At 41.7% G+C, this 25,847-nt stretch overlaps 1 protein-coding gene across 1 annotated transcript in view; it reads left to right on the forward strand.

The window, feature by feature from the left end:
• The window catches only part of LOC124560158 (spore wall protein 2-like), a 196,763-nt gene that overhangs the window by 136,034 nt on the left and 34,882 nt on the right, over positions 1–25,847 (forward strand). The window contains exon 2 of the mRNA XM_047130921.1: positions 19,396–19,476. Within this exon, the coding sequence (XP_046986877.1) occupies positions 19,396–19,476 (81 nt within the window). The remainder of the gene's footprint in view (positions 1–19,395; positions 19,477–25,847) is intronic.

Here is a 25,847-nt window from a genome sequence, read left to right on the forward strand (position 1 = left end):
TCTAAATACACTTCATGTGTCTAGCATCCCACGAATACCACCCACTCTGACCAGGGTCTCTCCACAAGGGTGCCACTGAGCCACAGCGAGGGCCATTTGGTATGGCAGCCACTGCCGGGGGTTCCAATGCTCCGAGAAGGCAAGCAAACACAACTTGCCATACATGGAGAGTCAAGAGGTCAGGTATCAGGAATGTGATCCCTGTGTTTTCAGGGGGCTCATCCATATCGGTACATAATAGCCTCATCCCTCTGGTGACTTAGGAGGGTGGAAGGGGACTAGAGGGTGGAAGGAGGCTAGAGTGTGGAAGGGCGAGGGAATGACGGAGAAGGGGGGGAGGGGGGAGGAATCCACACCACAGATGCCAGGGAGGGAGCTGTTCCCCATGTGGCTCACAGTAAAAAACAGGAAATTTTGAAGTGGAGGTCAAACCTCAAGTGGGGACCTAAACACCAAAAAGATGAATGAACAGGAAGAAGGAACAAAATTGTAAACAGTACAAGAAAGCAGGTGGATAGCCATGTCAATTTGAATCAGAACACTGAGAAAGGGTAAGGAGGGGGCAACAGGGAATAAACAAGGATAGAGAGGGAGAGCAGGGTGACAAATTCAGCCAGTAAAGAAGAACTGGCTGTATTGCCCCATGTGCACCACGTGTGAAGTCAATAAACAACTGTGAGACCCCAGTGAGGGATCTGACTTTACTGCATCAGAATGTACCATCAAGTTGCCCATCATAAAACTGCCATCATTCAAACGTTATGTAAAGCAGTTCAGGCATTTTTGTACATTTATGAGTCTTCTGGTTAATAATGAGGAATTATAGGACACTGCTAAATAACCATTTGCTTAGTTCAGTAATATGTGCTGCTCACAATATGATCACCCATCTTCCGGTGACTAGCACTAATTTTAATGCAGCTTTTGATACGGTATGCAATACATAGAATAATACTAGATTGATTCTGTCAGCACATCTGAAAAACCTATTGGTGCTCCCTTTAGTGACTGGAAAGGTGCAAGTAAACTTCAGGGACTACTTCGAGCAATGTTCATGAGCTGATGGCATTACAACTATTTGTATCCTTGCAAGACATAATTATATCTCATTTATCTGTAGAAAATGTTGACCAGTCTGTAAGAACAGATTTTAAATCCCACCGGAGTTTCAAAAGCTTTCCGACATTAGGAAAGAGATAGGTTTTTCTCTACAATAAAAGCAAATCTGAAATCGTGAAGGCTACAGACCAATATGGCACAGCACATATGGGAATGAACAGCAGACCGCCTTCAACGCCAAGCACATGGGGCATCTGAGATGAATCTAATCCCTGCTAGTGCTGCATTTTTCATGTGCCACTTGCTTCATATTTTGCAGAAGTTCAGAAAATTCAGGCAAGGTGTGTGTAGTGAACAAAAAACCTAATGTGATGCACAACAAATTGTTTCCCCAATTGCTTTAAGGGTGTTCGTAGCACTTCTAGTTGCACATCTGTATGCTGTCATGCTTGTCAAAAATGACACCACACAGAAATAAAACACACAAAATGGAACAAGGCACGATTGTCCTAGTGACATAAAACACAAACACAATGGTGTTTATCCATCAAGTACATTGTGTTATTGCTCACTTAAGTCATCCCTGGCATAGAAGTGCTGCTTATAACAATGACAATATGGTTATAAGATAGCAGTGGCACATGAAAAACATATGCTCTCTCAGCTTCTGACTTGCAGACACAATTTATATCTGATGCATGCGCATAGTGCCTCTGACTTCACAAATGGCTAAGTAGAGCACCCATTCAAGGAACAGACGGAAACATACCAGAAACAAAACAGCGCATCTCTGTTCAAGTCGACGTCTTCATTATACCTTCTGTCTGTTTGATGTTCCTGAAGATAACTGACATCTCATCTCGATCCCAATGTGTTGAATTTGATGAGTATAAAAATTGTTGATTCAGAATTTTGGTCACCTTGCAAGATCGACATATTGCTGGGACCAGAAGTTTGTTTGTACATTCAGAAGGCAAGGACTATCTCCATAGGAACTGATCATCCTGTGTTTCAAGAAAGAACTGTGTTGGGTTATGTATGTCAAAGCAGTACCAAATGGTAGAGCACAGAATTTTGTCAAGGTAGCCATTCGTGTTGTGCTCTGTGAAAACTTACACTGACTTTCTTGAAGAAACTGTGAATGACAGAAGGATCAAATCATGTCTGAACCACAGTATCTCTAATCTCAGTGGCACAGCATTCTACTGGTATCACTAACTACTTAGATTGACAATATTGATTCGACCGGGTTTCGCAAGCTAAGATCTTTGATTGATGCACACGCGTAATTGTGCATGTGTGTCCTGAGATGCCGCTGAAGTTTGAATCGGTGAGGGCAAACTGAGCCGGATCACATGAGGATCAATAGTGGCAACCTGCGTGAAGACATATGGACATTGTGTGCAAACTGATTGTTTGTCTCATGAAAGGAACCTACTCTAACACAATCTGTGTTGGAGGAAAATCAATCTCGGTACATGTGTTTGCTTGAGCTAATGTATCAGCACTTGCTGAAATCTTTGCCTCTGAATAATACAAATTTTAAGGAGTGTTAATTTGTATCGCTAGTCAGTTGTGCCGGTCATTCATATTTTCTACTTCCTGGCCCTTATTGTGTGAAGCTTTATTTGTGCAGATTACTGTTTCCATTGATATGTGTCAGCAGAAAATGATGTGTTCTACTTCCCTGAGCCTAGAGCAGAGGTATGTTTGCATTTTGCCATGGTGGCGCTTCCATCATCATGTGGCGCACAGATTGACTGGCTGTCTGCTGCCCCCACTAGTCGCACTGTGGTGGCTCTAGGGAAGTGAAGTTGCTCATTTGACACATGCTGTGGTAGAGCGTGACCTCTGGGCAGGAACCATTAGTCTGCTCTTTTTGGTGAATTTATTGAGTAATTAAGTTTATTACATAAAATAACAAGGGAGAAAATATGCTAGTCCACATTCCATTTCTTTTCCTTAAAGCTGCTCCAAACCTAGTTGTGAGGTATCAATGTCTTTATTACAGAAGAAGAGCAGCGATGTGACTCTCACTTCCTGGAACACACAACTGAAGATTCAAAAGATAGATTCATTGTTCGTCTTCCATTTCAGGAAGAGCTGAGTTTGTTATGCCATTCTTTCCACAATGAATCAAAATGATTCTCCTAAACTGAACAGACACTAGCAAGATAATCCAAGTATGTGAAAAGCTACACAGGGTTTATGAGGAAGTATGAATATTTAAGACATATGGTAATAGTAGGCATGACAGATAACACGCCACATCAGCTATCTTTAAAAAACAAGCTCAACTACTAAAGCAAGACTAATGTTTGTTTGACTTGCCAAATTGAACACTAATTTGTCACTAAACAGTCTTCCAATGGTAGGACCAAACATGAAATATAATTTGTACTCTTTAAGATTATACTTCCACATGCAATGCATTGCCTTCACAGTGGACATGGAAAATATGTATTGACATGCTCTGGTAGCAATTAAATATCACACTTTCCAATGAATATTGTGGGGGAGTGATAGATCTGCTTCATTTCAGGAATACACAATGACTTGTGAACCCTTCGTTGCAGCACAGTGTCTATTATGATTAGCTCGCAAAGAGAGTGAGCAGAGTGAAGCAGCAAACATTCTCAATAATCATTTCGACATGGACCACTGTATCTCAGGTTGTGATACAGTAAGGGCTGAAATTGAGCTCCAACAATATCTCCTGAAGATACTGATCAGAAGTGGATGTTCACTAAGGAAATGATACAGCAACAGTGCCAAACTATTCAAAAATTCCCCCTGAGTGGTGCAAGAAACACAACTACTTTTTCTGCTTGATAATGATGAGGATATTACAACTTCAGGTTTATTCTAGCAACCAGCTGATGATCACTTTTAAAATTGTAAACAATGTCAAACCAGCACCTAATATCTACAGCTTCACAAAACCGCACTACTGTGTGACACATCATACATTTTTGGTCCTTTTGGATGAATTAGTTCCACTGTGATCACATTTAAGATATTTTTGCAATGTCTATGGCAGCATAAGTTAATGTGGAATGAGCCCTCGCCCTCAGAGTTTCACTCCTTGTGGCAGACACTGTACAGTCAAATTCTTATGACAGACAGCATGCACGTTGATTGTATAGTCATTGCACGAGGGACACCTATCAACATACAGAAGTCAGTACAAGATTTGGATGACTATTGAAAGATTTTCATTTGATTCTATTTCATGTGTCAGAGACCTATCTGAATATTACTGGAAGCGAACCCCATTAGCAAAAGTAGCTACACACTTACTTTTGCTTCACTCAGCACAATCTGTGGTACATGAGATACCAAACACGAAGTTAGTTTTATTGAATTACTAAGCTACATGTGTTAAAGTCTTGACACCCAGAGACAAGAAGACCTCTCTATGAAGTGCACAAGATATCTATTTAACAGCCACAAAAATATTCTATGAAGATTTTTTGAACTTCGTCTGGCTATGATAACAGCAAGAAGAGTGACTCTGCTATCATTTTAGAAAGGTACTTGATGTGTAATTGCAATATCTAAATATTTTAGACAACTGTATATATCATACCTACTGTGGTGTAACCTATCACTTGGTTACAGTTACATATTTCGCAATGTCTATAGTACCGATGAATGATGGCTGCAGCAATAATGTCATCTTATAGTTCATATAATGGGTTTACACTTTTATTCACTTCAGGAATTTTTTCTCTTGTGGATGAACTCTGTTGCAGAAGTATGAAGAATTTCCACAGACTGGGACAACAATAGTTCCTTTATGAGGCTTCACCGTACCTGCTGATTTGAGGTGTTTATTCCATGCTACCTCATTCTGGTTCATTGATGTACCTATCCTCTACATCTGCTAGCACAGTGACAACTGCCATTACATCAGTACACAAACATGAAGTTGAGCTGTCATTAGTATATAAATATTGTTTGAGAAATTTTCTGGATATTTCAGTAGACAATTATATTGTCATAATGGACTTGAGATAACATTTTGGTTAACAGTGTAAATGAAGTTGCAAAGGTTGTGGGGGCCAGGAAGGAGTGGAGTGCAGTGCAAAGAACAATGAGAATGAAGTGGAGATGAATAGGATACACAGAAAGAAGATTATTAATTAAAATGGGGTTGTGAAGGGCAGCTCACAGAAGGGCTGAAAACCCTGGGCTGATGAGGAGAGCCAGGAAACAGAGTTGTGTTTATTACATGCAACAAAACCATACTTGTTTTGCTACTGGTGAAACTCACCTGAACTCTGCCATTCTCACGGGTGCTACCCTCTACTTTTACTCACCTGAGCAATAGGATGCGGGCCTTGCTCCTCAACGAGGCCTGATTGACAAGAAAAGAAATTGCGTGTTAATATAAAAACTACTTTATCTGCAAAAGTAAAACAAACATGTGATTAACTAAGAATGTTACAATGTGACATGATAAAGAACAGAATTATTTCATTCTTTTAGAGTGCCTATTGATCAGTGAATAACTGAGCATCTTATTTACTCAATTATGTACAACAGAGAACATTACTAACCAAGTTCCAGAAAGGCAAAACTTTATTCCAGTTGGTGGCTGCTATCTGAAGACTGCCAGCGGAAAATAAATTTTTACAGTCAACATTTCACATAATTGCTGACCAAATTTTACAATCCTGTAATAACGTACTTATTGAAACATACAACTTTATGTTACAGGATTAACTCACTGTGGCAAGTGTAACAGTTAGGAACTATGTGTATGACTGTATACGAAGCCTCACTCACTGCAGGCATATGCAAACATTATATTCGTCAAGTATTTTACAATGAGAGCACTTAGTTACATGCAGAAAACTTCATCCCCAAATTTAAAATTATCATCAATTTTTCTCAGGGATACCCCACACAGAGTAATAGCACAAATGGTTGTCACTTACCACATTTTTGCTGTTCATGCAGTCAAAGTGCTACATCAAACAAATAATTTGCAACCCTTCTTTCTTCACTTAGACATGGGCACATGCATGGCGGACGATGTGGGGTATTTCTCAGGTGCTTTCTTCGTAGAGGTGAGGCAGGAAGAACTTTGATGGGTATGGCAACAGGATGGAGCAGGAGACATAATAGGAATGAGGTGGAAGTGGGTGGTGTACCATCTGGATGGTACCTTACAATGCCGTCTTGTGAAATTCAACAGAGGGCTCTCTGTTGCTGTCATGTTAAGAGGCTTGGAACAAACTCAGTGCAGCTCATCTTGCCCATGACAGACGCTGCAATTTTCCAGTACTCCTGCACTGCACAGACTTCATTGATCACAGCACAGTGGCTTACCAGCCAACCCAAGTCACAAACTCTACATTAACTATCTACTTCGGAGTGCCATGGCTATTTTAATAAGAAAGCAGCCCTAAATATTTGTGTCACCAGTGCAACCTACACTTTAGGTGCCTACAGCAGTGCTTCTCAGTTGTTACAGACTGAGGGCTGAACTGGAGATTCAAGAATAGTTATCATAGTAGCAAATATCTTTCACTGGATCAGGGCATTCTCTACCTTGTCTTCACTAGAAACCTGTTTCATGTTGTTACACACAAAATGTGTTGCAATGACTCTATTCCCCTTGGCTACTCAGGAACATCTCTCTTCTTGTGCTATTTCCATTACTTCTTTGTCTCTGGAAACGTATTACCAGTGTCTTGTGTTCCATTGGGTAGCCTTTATCTCTGAGTCATTCCATCTCACCATCCTCCTTCAATGATGATGTGGCCTGATTCCTGTATTATTCTTCCAGGTCTGTGCCTCCTGGATGGCACTGCCATCACCTCCATGAGGATGACAGTTGTCATATTTTTTGCTGCTGTATAGACAACTTTTCCTCTGAGCACATCAACATTGGAATCGAGGACATCACCATTCCAACTTGCAGTGCTCACCTGACACCTTAAAGAATGATTCTCATATTAGTAACAACCTTAGAGCATATAAGAACTATTTTTATGTTGCTTGCACTAGGAAGCTGCTTCACTTGCACAACATTATCATGTGCCTTCTGTGTTGCAACGAAGTACCAACGTTATGGCTACCTGAGCAACATTTCTCTCCTTGTGCATGGATCATCCACAAGAGGTGGGACATATGACCATGAGTGTAGGTGGCCAATGGCATTTACCTGCCAGACTTCTTGTAGGGGCGTGAAGCAGGAATACAAACTGTTCCAACATATTTCGGCAGTAATTACTGGTACCACAAAAAATGTGTCAAAGTTAATCTGAAATACTTTAACAGAGAAAAACAGTGTACATGCAACCAGTGCATCATACTAGCAACTGATTCCAAAGTAAACAATAGTCTAAAAATGCAGGACCACATAATTACATCATTGAAACAAGAAACAATGGACCTCAACCTCAAGGATAAAAGCCTACTGGTGAAGTATCATGAACTATTTGTGAAGTGTAATGAACTTGAAGTGGCAGTAACCAATAAAACCACAAACAATGAACTCGTTATCCGCACCCCAAATGTACATATCGGTAGGAAAAACTGGCGTTTGACAGGACAGCATACTACAAGAAATAATCAAGCTGTAAATCATGCTCAGAATGCAATGCTCAGAAATCGTGTGTTGTCTAGCACCACGTGTGATCATAGCTCTGTAAAATCTGCATGTAAACAAACTGCAACGGAAAACAAAGCTAATGTGGTGGTAGACCTATGTGAAATGGATCCAGAAAGTGATTTTAAAAGTGTAACTTCTGATAACCACCTGGTGCCAGATGCTAGCAATGTAAATTTATATTGCACTCTATCTTACACAGAAATTAACCCAAAGTGAACAATCTGCCACAAAGTGTATGAGTAACCCACCGACAAACAGAATTTCTCAATCTGTGGCTGGACAAAAACGAAAAATTCCAGAACGTTACATAGCAAGAAAATCTCGGAAAAAATGAAAGTACTAATATTAAGTGACAGTGATGGAGGGGCCTGTGCTCAAATACTGCAAGACAAACTAGGGCCCTCATATAAGGTGAAAGGCATAGTAAAACCTGGCGCCCCACTAAAAGAGGTGATAAAAAACACAGAAAATTTGATAAGAAACTTCAGTACACGTGATACTTTGATTGTAATAGGGGGATTGTAACAACAACGACGCTGTACTATTGTACATAAGTAATTTTTTTCTTCTGATTTTTCAATAAACTAGTGTAATTGATGTTCTGATTTCATTTCTTTTTTGTTTCATGTCATTGAGTTAGGAAAACTGTAAACGAGTTTCAATGTGAATATTAATGTTTATGTCAAATGTGAAGCAATATTGTGACAGAATTGAAGTGTAACAAATGTTGAGACTGTTGTAAGATGTTTAAAATGGTAACTTTGTGTCTGGTCCATACGTAGGCAATGTGTTAGTATATGTAGAATGAAAAACCTCGGGTGAATACTATGTCTGTAAGGGAGCGGTAAAAGGTGGATGGCAGGCAAGCACGTGAAAATGCACGTGGGCACTGCACGGCACAATGGGCTCAGTAGTAGTTGGAGTTTGACATTTGTCTGAGCAACACCGTCTGTAGCGAGGAGGCTCCCCTGGAAGACATAGTTTCACTGAGCCTCGGGTATACTGTTCCAATGCCCACACAGCATGGAAAAATTCCACAGGCACTAAATGGAAAAGTATTGTGACGCTAAGAAGAATTAAAGTGCCGATACGTCAAGAGCCATAGCTGTGGTCGTATGTGTGCTCTGTGCCTCGCCATCTCGCCGCCCGCCAACCGACGCATCGATACAAGCAGGTTGAAACTTTTAGTACTCTATTTGTATGGACCCGAGAGTGAACTATTCAATAATAACCTAAATTTTACCACAACTTTCTCCTCATTTAATTATCCTCACAACTAACCTAGACGGGGTCCTTTCCAAATGTGGAATCCGAGTGTCCAGAAATGAAAAATTAAATTTTGTGTTAATAATAATTACTTGCAGACCTAGTTATGTTAGAATGGTGTTTAAAGAACTGTTTTGTTAATGAACCAGTAAAAGAATAACAAAGGTCTAACAAAGTTGAAACATAACTTTAATATTGAAATAGTAATCAAGTTTAATTATTTCGAGACAGATATAAACGTATTTAAAAGAGAAGCAAATAAGATAAAAAGGGTAGCAACTCATATACTGGAAATCATGAACCCATGATAATTTCAGTAATCAATATTTTAATATAGTGATCAAAACAGTTTCATGCCCCCCCCCCCTTCCCCCCCCTCCGCCCCACCACCCTATTTATTCATTTGAATTTTGAAGTGTTCTAAATTGGTTTGACCAGCAAAAGTTAAAGTCAATATAAAAGCCTAAATTTAACAGTGTTTTATATTTATTAAAATTGACATTTTGTGTGTGGCTCGAAAGTGCTATTTCTAGGGTAACCTATGCCCGATTTTAATCAGATTAATAGACAGTATAAAGTCTTGTAGTATACATTATAGTGTGGTGTTATGTATTTATGGTTTTTCCATGTCAGTACAGAACGTGAAACTATCAGTTCAATAGATTTTCTTGTTCTAAAGTTTTACTATATTATGCAGTGTTACTGTGTGTTGTTTTGCATGAATATACAGCAACTTCTACAGGGAAGAAGCTCAGTTAATGCCTAATTAGGCTGGCGACCATATTACCATCAAATTGGTAGCATCTTCAGTATTACTTTTGTTCCATACTGACGTGTAATTCCATTTTGAACTTACTTGATGGATCATTGATTTTACAGAGTGGGTGTAAGTCTGATTTGCCACCATTCAGGCACACGCGGTCAATATCTATACAAAAATCCTGTCTCGTAAGGTGAACCCCGCTCACTTACCATAGAACAGGCTTTAATGAGTGTTGTGTGCCCCACGCGCACGTTACAGGTTCTAACGACATACACAAACTTCTCAATCTAATGTTGAAGCATGTGGTAGAACCATTGGCACCAAAACTTGCTGTAAGCCACAAAATGAATATCATTATCCAGCCTATACCCAGGAGATATGATGTTCAAAATTTAAATAGTAAAATTAATACTGCAAACCTCCACCTGATACAGGCACGGAATTTAGCAAAACATGCATTCAAAAAAAGAATTGCTATGAACTTTGAAATAGAGAGACTAGCCAGAAACCACTTCACAACACATGGTTTACACCTAAACAAATGTGGCAAGGAGATTATCTGCAATAGACTGGCCTTCCTGACAACTATGGGGGACAATAAGAAACCAAAAGTCAGAAACCATAAACAGATGCTAATAAGCAATTGGATAAAGACAAACAAGATGGGAAATAAAAAGAGTAATAGTGGTCATACTGTGCAAACTACACTAGACAAATGGGTCACAAAGTCACAGAGATGAAACACAAACCCCCTGACTCCTCAAAAATGTCAGGAACCGGAAAGGATCAATAATGTGATGGTGAACATTATGAAGACATCCCTCCAAAATGTCAATGTGATGCCTCAGCAGTGTGAAGTGCATGTGGACACTTTTCAGGCCCACCTGGAAGATGAGTCGGCTGCCAAGGACAAACAACAGAACCAGCACAGCTGCTCGGAAGTCAACATACCTAGAATACAGCACAATTTAAACTAAAGGTCAGTGACACAGTAAATATGACTTCAAGCCTCCCTGAGTAAACCCCACTCAGACCTGAAAATCTGTTATCACAATGTCTAATCCTTGAGCAACAAAACTGATGACATAAGCATTTTGCTGACCAGTGAACTCAGTGATATCTCAGTAGTATGCCTAGCAGAGCACTGGCTCTACACTGATGTAGTTAAGTTAATCTCACTACCAAATTCAAATTGGGTTAACACCACTCCAGATCAAATGATGGACATGGTGGGTTTGCCATCTTCATCAAACAACACATTGAATATAGCCCACTTCCTACCCTAAAGGAAATAGGAACAGACAAGATCTTTGAATGTGCAGCCATAAAGCTTACAGATCTAAATCTAATTGTAGCTACTATTTACCATCCCCCTTCCAGTAGTAATAATGATTTTCTGTTACAAATGGATTTGTTTCTATCCAAAATAAGTCAGTGGAAACAAGTTGTGATTATGTGTGGTGACTTTGGTATAGACTTTCTCACCCACAACAGACACAGGGAAACATTGATTAACTGTGCAAAAACTTTTAATCTGCATGACCTTGTAAATGAGCCCACTAGAATAACACCCACATCCAAGACAGCTCTAGATTAAATTTTTGCTAATAGAAATAAACTTAACCCAACTCTACGAGTATACAATGCATGATTCAGCAACCACCAAGCTGTCATTCTAAAGGTCGATGTTAGCAAAGATACCTCAAACCCAATCGCACCTAAAACTTTAAGGTTTTTCACCCAAGAGAAATTTAACAAGCTAAATGCCCTCCTTAGTAAAGAAAAGTGGACAGATATGTACACAGCCAATAATGTCAACATGAATTTCAACATGTTTCTTGACAAAATGATCCACCACTTTGAAGAGGCCTTTCCACAAAAACCAGTAAGAATAAATAATAATAATAATAATAATAGTAATAATAATAATAATAAAAGAATAGGCCTCCGGTATGTTCTGCCAGTCGTAAAAGGCGACGAAAAGAACAAACCACTAATAGGGCTAACCCCCCTTTTAGTGTGATTAGTTGGTTCAGGACAGAACTAAAGAAGCCTCGGACAAGCGTCGTCATGGTCGGGGACGACGCTTGAACCTTATGCCCACCCACAATGGTAACGACACTGCTAGCCAACTGGAAAATGATTTAAATCCAAATAGAGGTGTTTTGCAGGATATGCTTCCTGCAACCACCCTAGAAGGTAAACAAAGATAGAGGATGAGATGGTCAGATGAAGTTAATTGACACCTCATGTTCTGTTATTACCAAGCAACAAACCTAGGAACCAACACAACTGGATACAGATCACAAGTATACACAACATTTATTACCAGATACCCAGAATTAAAATTTTTAACAGAACGACGACTAGCTGATCAGATCCGTGTAATAATAAAAAATAACAGGATACCCCAGTCAGAATTAGAAAACATCAAACAACAAGTGCAACAAATACTGGAACAAAATAATGTGCAATCAGAAGAAGAAGAAAATACAGTAATGGACTCAAACATCCCAGAGCAAACAAACAAAGAACACCACGCACAAATTAAACAATCAGAGGAAAACGAAATCTTAAGACAGCCACCAGAACAAGCACAAATAGAACACTAAGTGACACAGATGTTAGATATAGAAGAAAAATTTCAGCTAACATATATAGAATACAAAGACACAAATACAGACATTAGACCATTCTTGCATAGACCACCAAATAACCCACAAGTCGAAACAACAATAAAAACTATCAACACAATCATACACAACAAAATAAATGAAAACACAACTATGGAAGAGTTACAACTACTGGTTTATATAGGAGCACTCACTACACTAAATATACACACTAGGCAGAGATCAGAACCAACCAACACACAGAAGAAACCCACAAAACCAGCATGGCAACACAGGCTACAGATCAAAATAGAAAAACGGAGAAAAGACATCGGACAGCTAACACAATTTATAAGAAATGAAATCTCGGAAAAAAAACGAAAAAGGTTAGGTAAAATCTCACAACAAGAAGCGACAGAGCAATTAGACGAAAAGAAGCAGAAATTACAAGCATTAGCCAAACGACTCAGAAGATACAGAAAAAGTGAAAATAGAGGGAAACAAAACCAAACATTCAACACAAACCAAAAGAAATTTTACCAGACAATAGATAACACACACATTAAAATAGACAATCCACCAAACATAACAGACATGGAACACTTCTGGAGCAACATATGGTCAAACCCGGTACAACATAACAGGCATGCACGATGGATGCAAGCAGAAACAGACACATACAAGATGATACCACAAATGCCTGGAGTGATAATTTTGCAACATGAAGTCACCCAAGCAATTAATTCTACTCACAATTGGAAAGCCCCTGGAAATGATAAAATAGCAAATTTCTGGTTAAAGAAGTTCACCTCAACACATTCACATCTAACTAAATTATTTAACAGTTACATTGCAGACCCATACACATTCCCTGATACACTTACACACGGAATAACATATCTGAAACCTAAAGATCAAGCAGACACAGCGAACCCAGCTAAATATCGCCCCATAACATGCCTACCAACAATATGCAAAATATTAACTTCAGTCATTAAACAGAAATTAATGACACATACAACACAGAACAAAATTATAAATGAAGAACAAAAAGGCTGTTGCAAAGGAGCACGAGGATGTAAAGAGCAACTGATAATAGATACAGAGGTGACATATCAAGCTAAAACTAAACAAAGGTCACTACACTACGCATACATTGATTACCAAAAAGCCTTTGATAGTGTACCCCACTCATGGTTACTACATATATTGGAAATATACAAAGTAGATCGTAAATTGATACAGTTTCTAAACATAGTAATGAAAAACTGGAAAACCACACTTAATATTCAAACAAATTCAGATAACATCACATCACAGCCAATACAGATTAAGCGTGGAATATACCAAGGAGACTCATTAAGTCCTTTCTGGTTCTGCCTTGCTCTGAACCCACTATCCAACATGCTAAATAATACAAATTATGGATACAATATTACTGGAACATACCCACACAAAATCACATATTTGCTATACATGGATGATCTAAAACTACTGGCAGCAACAAATCAACAACTCAACCAATTACTAAAGATAACAGAAGGATTCAGCAATGATATAAGTATGGCTTTTGGAACAGACAAATGTAAGAAAAATAGCATAGTCAAGGGAAAACACACTAAACAAGAAGATTACATATTGGATAACCACAGCGACTGCATAGAAGCGATGGAAAAAACGGATGCCTATAAATATCTAGGATACAGACAAAAAATAGGAATAGATAATACAAATATTAAAGAAGAACTAAAAGAAAAATATAGACAAAGGCTAACAAAAATACTGAAAACAGAATTGACAGCAAGAAACAAGACAAAAGCTATAAATACTTATGCTATACCAATATTGACCTACTCATTTGGAGTAGTGAAATGAAGTATCACAGACCTAGAGGCACTCAATACACTTACACGTTCACAATGCCACAAATATAGAATACATCACATACATTCAGCAACAGAAAGATTCACATTAAGCAGAAAGGATGGAGGAAGGGGACATAAAAAACCAACATTATGGACAGGTAGACAATTTAAGAAAATTTTTTCTAGAACAAGCAGAAACTAGCAAAATACACAAAGCAATCACTCATATAAATACATCGGCTACACCACTGCAATTTCATAACCACCTTTACAACCCTTTAGACCACGTAACATCAACAGATACGAAGAAAGTAAATTGGAAAAAGAAAACCCTACATGGCAAGCACCCGTATCATCTAACACAGCCACACATCGATCAAGACGCATCCAACACATGGCTAAGAAAAGGCAATATTTACAGTGAGACAGAAGGATTCATGATTGCAATACAGGATCAAACAATAAACACCAGATATTACAGCAAGCATATTATGAAAGATCCCAATACCACAACAGATAAATGCAGACTTTGCAATTAACAAATAGAAACAGTAGATGACATCACAAGTGGATGTACATTACTAGCAAATACAGAATACCCCAGAAGACATGACAATGTAGCAAAAATAATACATCAACAGCTTGCCTTACAACATAAACTTATAAAACAACACATTCCCACAAACAAGTACGCACCACAAAATGTACCGGAGAATGATGAATACAAATTATACTGGAACAGAACCATTATAACAGATAAAACAACACCACGTAACAAACCTGACATCATACTCACCAATAAAAAGAAGAAATTAACACAACTAATTGAAATATCCATACGCAATACAACAAATATACAAAAGAAAACAGGAGAAAAAATTGAAAAATACATCCAACTGGCTGAGGAAGTCAAGGCCATGTGGCATCAGAATAAGGTTGACATTATATCAATTATACTATCAACTACAGGAGTCATACCACACAATATATACCAGTACATCAATACAATACAGCTACATCCAAACTTATATATACAATTACAGAAATCCGTAATTATTGATACATGTTCAATTACCCGAAAGTTCCTAAAGGCAATATAACATATACCGTACGGTTAAAAGGAAGTGACGCTAGATCAAGGTCCACGTCATGTCCCAATTTTAACCAGACTTAACGTCTGAGAAAGTAAAGAATTAATAATTATAATAGAAACAAGAGTTGGATTACACCAGCTATAAAAATCTCTTGCAAACATAAAAGAATACTCCATATGTTATGTAAACGAAGTAGCGACTCCCCCAACTAACAGAATATTATAAAAACTACACATGTATCCTAAATAGAGTGATAAGACAAGCTAAAAAGATGCAAAATGATGAGTACATTGACAAATCCAGCAATAAAGTAAAAGCAATGTGGAATATCATAAAATGGGAAAGAGGGGAAATGAAAGCTTCACACACAAACATAGAAATCAAACTCAACAATGAATCTATATCTAATCCCGAAGTTGTAGTGAACTCTTTCAACAATTTCTTTACGAGCATAGCTGAAAAATTGGTCGAAAATAATCCTAACACAAATTACCAACCAGCAAACCAAAAATATCACACATGCGCAGAGTCAACTTTCATTACCAAAGTCACTGAAAATGATGTTGCAAAAGCCCTCAGAGAGTTGAAAACTTCATATTCAGCTGGAATTGATGGTATCCCAGCAGCTGTAATCAAAAATTGTGAACACACAATTGCTGAACCATTAACTCGCCTCTGTGACTGTTCTTTACAGGCACGTATCTTCCCTGAAGCTCTGAAACTTTCTAAAGTAATTCCGGTCTTCAAAAAAGGTGATGATAAAGATATGAATAACTGCAGGCCTATCTCAATCTCATCCTGGTTTTCTAAAGTTTTTGAAAAAATAATGTCCAAAAAAACGAACTTTATTGAACAAAATATCTATATTCATTACGTTTGGCTCAACATGGGTTCTGAAGCAACAAATCTACTTACACTGCAGTATATGATTGCATAAATACGCTATTAGAACTGTTAGATAGAAAACAACCCATAACAGGCATATTTCTGGATCTGTCAAAGGTTTTTGACACTGTTGACCACAAAATATTACTGGAAAAAGTAGAACACTGTGGTATCAGAGGAATTGCAAACAACTCGACTGCTACATTCCTAACCAATCGGATGCAGAGAGTCAGCATGAAATACACTAACAGACAAAGCAACTTAATAACCGAAATACTATCAAGTAATGAAACTGTAAAGCAAGGTGTTCCACAGGGCTCAGTATTGGGACCTTTACTTTTCCTCCTGTGTATTAATGACTTGAGCCTGAATGTTGATGCACACAAAATAATAATATTTGCTGAGGACACAACTGTACTTCTCAAAGGGGAGAATACAGACGCTGTGCAAAAAGCTGTGAACTTGGCCACTAAACACCTCAGCATATGGGCTAAAATCAACATATTAACTATTAACACCAAAAAGATAGATTCCATGAAATTTCACACAACACAAAATGCAAATTCCTCTCAGTCATTTGTCACTGTAAATAATCAGCCAAAAGATACCAACACTGTTTTCAAATTCCTGGGTCTGTGGGTTCAAGATAACCTGAAATGGAATACACATACAGGAGAGGTAAATGCCAGGATTATTACTGGCTGTTATGCATTGAGTGTACTGAAATCGTGCAAGCCAGAAAACATTAACCAGCATGTACTACGATTACATACAAGCCCACCTAAAATATGGTGTAATATTCTGGGGAAATTCTCCAACTGCTCTGAGCACATTCAGAATCCCGAAGAGAGCAATGAGGATTATTACTGGGAGCAAACGCAGAGACTCCTGCAGACCCATCTTCAGAAAGGTGGACATCCTTACACTGCCTTGCCTCTACATTCTCGAGCCTCTAAACTTTTTCAGAAACCACATAGTGCCAACTGACCCCAGAGTCATAAAAAATAAAGAAATTCATGAACACAACACCGGGAAATATGCAAATCTGCATGTTATACGTACAAACACCCAACTGTGTAAAAAGGGAGCCTTCCACATGGGCCTCCAACTGTTCAACAATCTTCCCACAAATATTAAGTCCATCGGGGACAAAATAAAATTTAGCAAAGCTGTGAAGTCATATTTATTTTGTCACTGTTTTTACTCTGTAAATGAATACTTAGAACAGTAATCTTGCCATTTCTATTAAATTGAAAACATTGAGCAATATAATACATTAGGATACTATGGGCCCATGTCAATATATCTTAACAATGTTAACTGACACTCTCTGACACCTGCAACACACTGCGTACCATCATATCACACAGAACAAATAAATAAATAAAACAAAAACAGATTGGTCTGGGAACAAACAGTAGCAAAAATCTTAATGGGAAATATTTTATGAACAAAGGGACAGTGATACTGTACATACATTGTCGTTGGATACTCATTACCGGCCATTATCTCCACATGTGTGAAAACATTTCTTCTATGGAGACAGGGAAGTTTCAGAATGCATGAGGAAACTGACTAAGCAAGGTTGAGGCCGGGAGGGTTATTGGAACAAAGGATATACTGCAGGCCGGGTTCCCACTTGTGCAGTTCAGAAAATCTGGTGTTGGTGAGAGGAATCCATAATGGCACAGGCTGTCAAGCAGTCATTGAAATGAATGATGTCATGTTGGGCAGCATGCTCAGCAACAGGGTGGTCCAATTGTTTACTGGCCACAGTTTGTCAGTGGTCAATCTTGCAGACAGACAGCTTGTTGCTTGTCAGTCCCATGCAGAAAGCTGCACAGTGGTTGCAGTTTACTTTGTAAATCACATGACTGATTTCACAGGAACCCCTGTCTTTGGTGGGTAGGTGATGTATGTGACCTGATTGGAGTAGGTGACAGTGAAAGAATGTATGGGACAGGTCTTGCATTTAGTTCTGTTATAGGGATATGAACCATGATGTAAGGTGTTGAGAGAAGGAGTTGTGTTCAGATGGCCAATTATATAGTGTAGGTTTGGTGGATGGAGCAAAACCATTGTGGGAGGGGTGGGAAGGATAGCAGGCATGGCATTTCAAATTTCAGAACACAATGACGGGTAGCCAAAACCTTGGTGGTGACTAATTCAGTTGTTCCAGTTCTGGGTGGTACTGAGTTACGAGGGGAATGCTCCCCTGTGGCCAGACAGAGAGACTTGGGGGTTGTGGGAGACTGCAAATATAATTCACAGGAGATTTGTTTTTGTAAGCTTTATTGAGATCCGCAGTATATTTCGTGGCGTAATGCTAATCACTGTAGATGTGAGAACTGTGGGTGGATGGGCTGTATGGAAGGAACATCTTGGTATGGAATGGATAGCAGTAGTCAAAATGGAGGCATCACTTGTGGTTAGTAGGTTGATATGGACAGAAGCAGTGAAGAAGCCATCTTTGAAGTGGATGTCAACTTCTATGAAGGTGGCTTGTTGGCTTGAGAAGATCCAGGTGAAGAAAAGTGGGAGAAGCTGTTGAGGTTCGGTGGGATGTGAATAGGGCGTCTTTAATCTTGATACGGGTCACAAAGATGTCTTCAGTGAACCTGAACGAGATGAGTGTTTAGGAAGTATTCTCAACCCATTACCCCATCATTCATATCCATGTAACAGACCTAGATGCAAGACCTGTCCCATACATCCCCCCACCAACACCACCACCACCACCACCACCACCACCAGCACCACCACCACCACCACCTACGGCTCCAGTCCGGTCCCATTCACCAGCTATCCCATCAAGGGCAGGACAACCTGCGATACCAGTCATGTGATATATAAGCTAAGATGCAACCATTGTGCTGCATTCTACGTTGGCATTACAACAAACAAGCTGTCTGTCCACATAAACGGCATCCTACAAACAGGGCAAAAAAAAAATTTTATACCCTGCTGCTGGGCAGGCTGCCTAACAGGACATCCTTCATTCCAATGACATCTTCACTGCCTGAGACATACAGATCATGCCCACAAACACCAGATTTTTCTAAATGTGAAGGTGGGAACCCTCCCTGCAAAATATTCTATGTTCCTTAGACCCTCCTGACCTCCACCTCAGTTATTCACTTTTCTCATACATCCATACCTTCTTATTCCAGCACTGCTCAGCCCCCATTCCACCATCACACCCAGTCTTCATTTTTCTTCTTTTCAGCCGCCGCCGCCACCACCACCACCACCACCACCACCACCACCACCACCAACACCAACAACAACAGCAGCAGCAGCAACAACAGCAACAACCACAACAACTGGCCGCCGGCCCATTACCATCCTGTGTGTTGTGCTATATACATCATGATCGGTCAGAGTGCCCCCAGCGTTGGGCCGTTTGTCGCAGATGTAATAAAAAAGGACACATTGCTACAGTTTGCCGCTAAGCCTCAAAAGAATCAAAGGAAGTGGGTACAGCGGACATGGACGTTGACATTCAGGAAGTTTAATTGGGACAGGCTCTGGACGCATCGGCACACAAACTCTTTATCGAGGTGTCGGTTCGATCTCGCCGACTATAATTGCAAGTAGATACGGGGGCGGCAGTTTCTTTGTTGAACGCACAGACTTACTCCGACCTTGGGTCACCCCCGTTGGCGCCAGTTTACCGGCGTCCAAGCGGTTATGGTAAACAGCTCATTCCCCTACTGGTTCAATTCACTACCGACTTACAATTCAGTTACTTTTGTTTTGTCAGTGTTGCGAGCTCCGCTAAACTTTTTGGCTTGGATGCCTTTCAAGCTTTCGGTTTTTCTATCGCTGACACCATACAGTTGGTCCCCATAGATGTTCCCTATAAATCATTGGAATCTTTGATCTCGGACTTTCTGGATATTTTTGAGGAGGGCCTGGGTTGTGTTTCAGACTTTGAAGCTCACTTAACATTGAAGGCGTAGGCTCGCCTGCATTTTCTACGCCCGAGGCAGATCCCCTTGGCTCTCCGCACTCAGGTTATAAAAAGGTCGACCGGCTGACAGCCCTCGTGGTTGTTCTTCCCATTTCTTCTTGTGAGTGGGCTTTGCCCTCGTTATTGTCAGGAAACTATCAGAACACTTGCACAACCTTCACACCCTATTCCTCAAATTCAGGTCCGTGGGCTTGCGCAAGTCAAACTTCTTCCAACTGTCCATTGAGTATGTGGGCTACATCTCTCGGCATAGCTTCCAGCCGCTAGGAAGTTTAGTCCAAGGTATTGTCAACCTTCTGCGGCCCGCATCGCTGAAGGAGTTACAAGCTTTTTTAGGCAAGATTGCCTATTACCACCGGTTCATTTCCAGGGCTTCCACCATAGCCCGCCCCCTGTACTGCATTCTGTGCTAGGGTATTGCTTTTGATTGGTCACCTGCATGCAAGTGAGCGTTCACCTTGTTGAAGGGCCTCCTCATGTCAGTGCCGTGTTTGGATACTTCTTACCCACATAAGCCATTGGTCTTGGCTACATATGCTTTGCAATATGGGGTGGGGGTGGTCCTGGCAGCCACTGGCGTTTGCGTCTAAAACTCTTAGTCCTGTGCAGGCCAATTACTCCCAGGTGGAAAAAGAGGCTTTGGCCATTGCCTATGCTGTTACCAAGTTTCACCCTTTTTTGCAAGGCACGAAGTTTCAGTTAATCACTGACCATAAGCCATTAGTATCGTTATTTGTCCCCGCCTCTCAGATTCTGGATAGGGCAGCCCACAGACTACAGATCTGGGCCTAGTTCCTCTTGAAGTACAATGATGACATTCATTCTTGCCCTACTGGACAGCACGCCAATGCAGACGAACTTTCCCATCTTCCGGTGGGCCCAGATCCTAAGTTCAATCAAGAGGAGATAATGTGTTTTCATTTGGATGTGGCGTCCCGCCAAGCGGTTGATGGCTTCCCAATTACTAGTTCTAGAGTCACCGGGGTAACGGCAGCTGACCCAGTTTTACGGCAAGTAGTTTACCTCACTCAGCAGAGGTGCTCATCCTGACCTCCAGGCCGGGCCTCGGACCATCTTCGTAATTATTTTGTTTAGCAAGACCACCTCTCTGTCTTAGAAGGAGTTCTCCTTCTGGCTACTGATGATACAGCCCGTTGCATGGTTTCTCCTGCAAGTTTGCAAAGGGAAGTCTTCACGTTATTACATGAGGGGCACTGGGGTGTTTCCGTACTAAAACTTTGACTTGCAGTCATGTGTACTGGCCCAGTATTGACAGAGAAATTGAGCACTTGGTGGCCACCTGTTCCCTGTGTGCAAGCCAACCGGCATCTCCCTGGTCAGCGTTCCCTTCATGGCCACCTGTAACCCAGGCATGGGAATGTGTTCACATCGACTTTGTGGGCCAGTTTCTCAATGGCTTTTGGCTCATTGTCATTGATGCTTATTCCCGATTCCCATATGTGGTTTGCTGCTCCTCAACCACTTCAGAAGTTGCAATCCAGGCACTGACAAAAATCTTTTCTGTGGAAGGTCTACCAGTAACCCTAGTCTCGGACAATGGACCTCAGTTTATTTCGCAGACCTTCCAGGATTTTTGTAGGCGCTTCAGTATTCGGCACATTTGCTTTCCCCCCTTTCATCCACAATCAAATGGGGAAGTCAAGTGCATGGTGTGCACATTTAAGATGCAGATGAAAAAGTATGTGCACGAATTTCCTGTGGAGGAAGCATTGACATTTTTCCTGACGGCATACCAGACCACACCAAAGGGGGAACACAGCCCTGCAGAGCTCCCCCACGGGCGACAACCTAAGACTCTGCTGCACCTCCTCCGGCCTGGTCCTTGCCAGTGTTTGCAAACCAGAGTACCTGGCTTTCCACCGGGTATGTTGATCTGGGCACGTGAGTTTGGTCGCAATCCACATTGGATACCAGTGATGGTCCTGAGCCGAAATGACTGCCGGCACTATACGTTGCAGGCGGGTAACTGGGAGGTACGTTGGCACCAAAATCAGCTACGTCCACATTTGGGCATTCACCCTCCAACCCCTCAGGCACCGGCTTCCCCTCTGCCGGTACCCGTGTTGGTTTCTCAGGGGACGCTACCGCCACTCCCCCCTGTGACTCAGCCACACTGCGATGGTTCTCAGCCTTGGCAGCCTCCAGTAGCTCCAGCACTGGCATCGCCATCGTTCGAGATCCCCAGCGAGAGCTGGCCCCCCTTGCAGGCCCGGTTTCTCAGGATGCTGGTTCACCTGTCGACGTCCATTCCCCATTGTCCCTGCCACTGGGTCTTGCCCCTCCCAAGGTGGGCCAGGATCCGGAATTCGACGGCTTGTCTCCCGTTCTGCCCTGGGCTCCGGTGGTGGGATGACGGGGGCCTCTTTGTGTGGATCACTTCCAGCCGTATTCGAAGGTTCCGGCTCAAGGGTTGGCAGATCCCCTCGACTCCAGCAGTCTGATGGATGTGGAGGTCATCGCTCCTGCACAATGCTCCACCTTCCAACACAGTGGAACACAGTGGCTTCACCCCCCCGAAGGAGGTGGAGTGCAGTAAACACCAGAAAGATCGCGGGAGGCGCACATCAGCACAGCATGTCACGGACAGTAGTTGCCGCAAGTAGAGTCCTGTCCACCAGAGGGCATGCAAGAATTTGGCAGTGACCTCTGCCAGCAGAACAACAACAACAACTCAGGCAGCATGGGACGTGCCCAGTCAGTTCACATCGGGCATGCCTAGGAGACAGTTCCCGGTCGACTCTATGTGAAGTGCAATGGAAAACGTGAACCATGTTACTACAATATTCATTGAAGGATGATGCTTTTAATATGAGCCACGACAATGAAATAAGGGGACTGATCTAAACATTAGTACTTATTGCAGTGTCCCAATTTGTAATGTTAGCTAACCTTTACAATGACTCACTTTTAAATGTAAATTTGGTACTTAAAAATTTGTCTTCGTTCTTTTTTATCACATTTCCCTCACAATCTACCACAGCACACATTTGAAACACAACTGCACATTTGTGACCAATCTCTTGTAGTTACAAAGGCAGTGCCAATTTTCAGTATGAATTATGTACTACGTAATTAATATCCAGTGTCAGGTTCAAGCATAAAATTCTGAACAACTGTTTCACTGATATACTTTAGCACACCACCAGTGAAGAATTAATGTCAAAGAAAAAGATGAAAAAATGTATGCCACACAAGACAACATTAAAGTGATAACTTTAACATGTAATTAAGCTACTGAAGAAAGTGAAAATCTCACCTGCTGCTACCTCCTCTGCCTGCACCTCTTGTGGCGCCTGCAAAATAATTAAAAAAACTGAATAATTTTCATCACTTCATTTAAGTGTGAATCAAACACCTTGAAATGTGGCAGTGGTATGTCATCTCACTGCACATGCTCATCTAAGTGTTAGTAAGTTGGTAAATTAAATATGATATTGGACCACACAACAGAAAATGGTGTAGAACTGTTAAAAGAACTAGTAAATTAAATCCAGCCAGTTTTTTGCTATCCTGAAGGGTGCGAAGACACTGTGTGTGTGCAACTGTTTATAATGAATGTTGTTTGCCATCATACACTCCTGGAAATTGAATAAGAACACCGTGAATTCATTGTCCCAGGAAGGGGAAACTTTATTGACACATTCCTGGGGTCAGATACATCACATGATCACACTGACAGAACCACTGGCACATAGACACAGGCAACAGAGCATGTACAATGTCGGCACTAGTACAGTGTATATCCACCTTTCGCAGCAATGCAGGCTGCTATTCTCCCATGGAGACGATCGTAGAGATGCTGGATATAGTCCTGTGGAACGGCTTGCCATGCCATTTCCACCTGGCGCCTCAGTTGGACCAGCGTTCGTGCTGGACGTGCAGACCGCGTGAGACGACGCTTCATCCAGTCCCAAACATGCTTAATGGGGGACAGATCTGGAGATCTTGCTGGCCAGGGTAGTTGACTTACACCTTCTAGAGCACGTTGAGTGGCACAGGATACATGCGGACGTGCATTGTCCTGTTGGAACAGCAAGTTCCCTTGCCGGTCTAGGAATGGTAGAACGATGGGTTCGATGACGGTTTGGATGTACCGTGCACTATTCAGTGTCCCCTCGACGATCACCAGTGGTGTACGGCCAGTGTAGGAGATCGCTCCCCACACCATGATGCCGGGTGTTGGCCCTGTGTGCCTCGGTTGTATGCAGTCCTGATTGTGGCGCTCACCTGCACGGCGCCAAACACGCATACGACCATCATTGGCACCAAGGCAGAAGCGACTCTCATCGCTGAAGACGACACGTCTCCATTCGTCCCTCCATTCACGCCTGTCGCGACACCACTGGAGGCGGGCTGCACGATGTTGGGGCGTGAGCGGAAGACGACCTAACGGTGTGCGGGACCGTAGCCCAGCTTCATGGAGACGGTTGCGAATTGTCCTCGCCGATACCCCAGGAGCAACAGTGTCCCTAATTTGCTGGGAAGTGGCGGTGCGGTCCCCTACGGCACTGCGTAGGATCCTACGGTCTTGGCGTGCATCCGTGCATCGCTGTGGTCCGGTCCCAGGTCGACGGGCACGTGCACCTTCCGCCGACCACTGGCGACAACATCGATGTACTGTGGAGACCTCACGCCCCATGTGTTGAGCAATTCGGCGGTACGTCCACCCGGCCTCCCGCATGCCCACTATACGCCCTCGTTCAAAGTCGGTCAACTGCACATACGGTTCATGTCCACGCTGTCGCAGCATGCTACCAGTGTTAAAGACTGCTATGGAGCTCCGTATGCCACGGCAAACTGGCTGACACTGACGGCGGCGGTGCACAAATGCTGCGCAGCTAGCGCCATTCGACGGCCACCACCGCGGTTCCAGGTGTGTCCGCTGTGCCGTGCGTGTGAGCATTGCTTGTACAGCCCTCTCGCAGTGTCCGGAGCAAGTATGGTGGGTCTGACACACCGGTGTCAATGTGTTCTTTTTTCCATTTCCAGGAGTGTAGAATGATGGAGAGCACATCTCTGCATGTGAGTTGAGCCACAACATGTCTCAGTCAATCGAGTGACTGTGACATGGCATGGTAAAGATCAAGAGAAAGAATGGAACATTGTTGGCAGTAATTATGTTTCTCGAAGGGTGCCACGGAGCATAAAATCTCTAGTCATCCTTAGTAAACTGTCATTTGGGTTTGCATTTAGGTGGGGTTGAGACAGAAAATGGATAGCAAATGGATGTAGACTGTCCAGTGACTGAGGGATGTAAATAGTGCAAATGGTTAAGTCCAGGAGAGGAAGTAAAAGGCAGACAGGAATAGCTTGAAGGTGGGTTGTCAGGAAGACTATGAACGTCATCCTCAATGAGCAGCACAACTCCACTGCATGATGTAGAATCTGTCAATGGGTGATGGTGTGAGGTTGGGGGCATGTCAAAGCAAACTGGAAATAAATGAGAGAGTTCAGAGCAGGTCGTGAGCATGCAATTTTGTTTCCTGAAAGCAGAAAACAAGTAGAGGCTGTGATTCCAAGAGCAGCAATAAATCCTCTTTGTTGGATCATAGGCCACAAACATTCCACTGGAAGAGTGCAACAATTAGGAAATGGGAAAAGGGAAATAATGGAGGGGTGTCGCCTCAGTGGATATCGAGTGGCAGCTCACTGCTACAGGGCAAAGAGGCTGGAGATTCCGCCTC

The sequence above is a fragment of the Schistocerca americana genome, unplaced genomic scaffold (assembly GCF_021461395.2).
Source record: "Schistocerca americana isolate TAMUIC-IGC-003095 unplaced genomic scaffold, iqSchAmer2.1 HiC_scaffold_107, whole genome shotgun sequence".
Taxonomy (NCBI): Eukaryota; Metazoa; Arthropoda; class Insecta; order Orthoptera; family Acrididae; genus Schistocerca; species Schistocerca americana.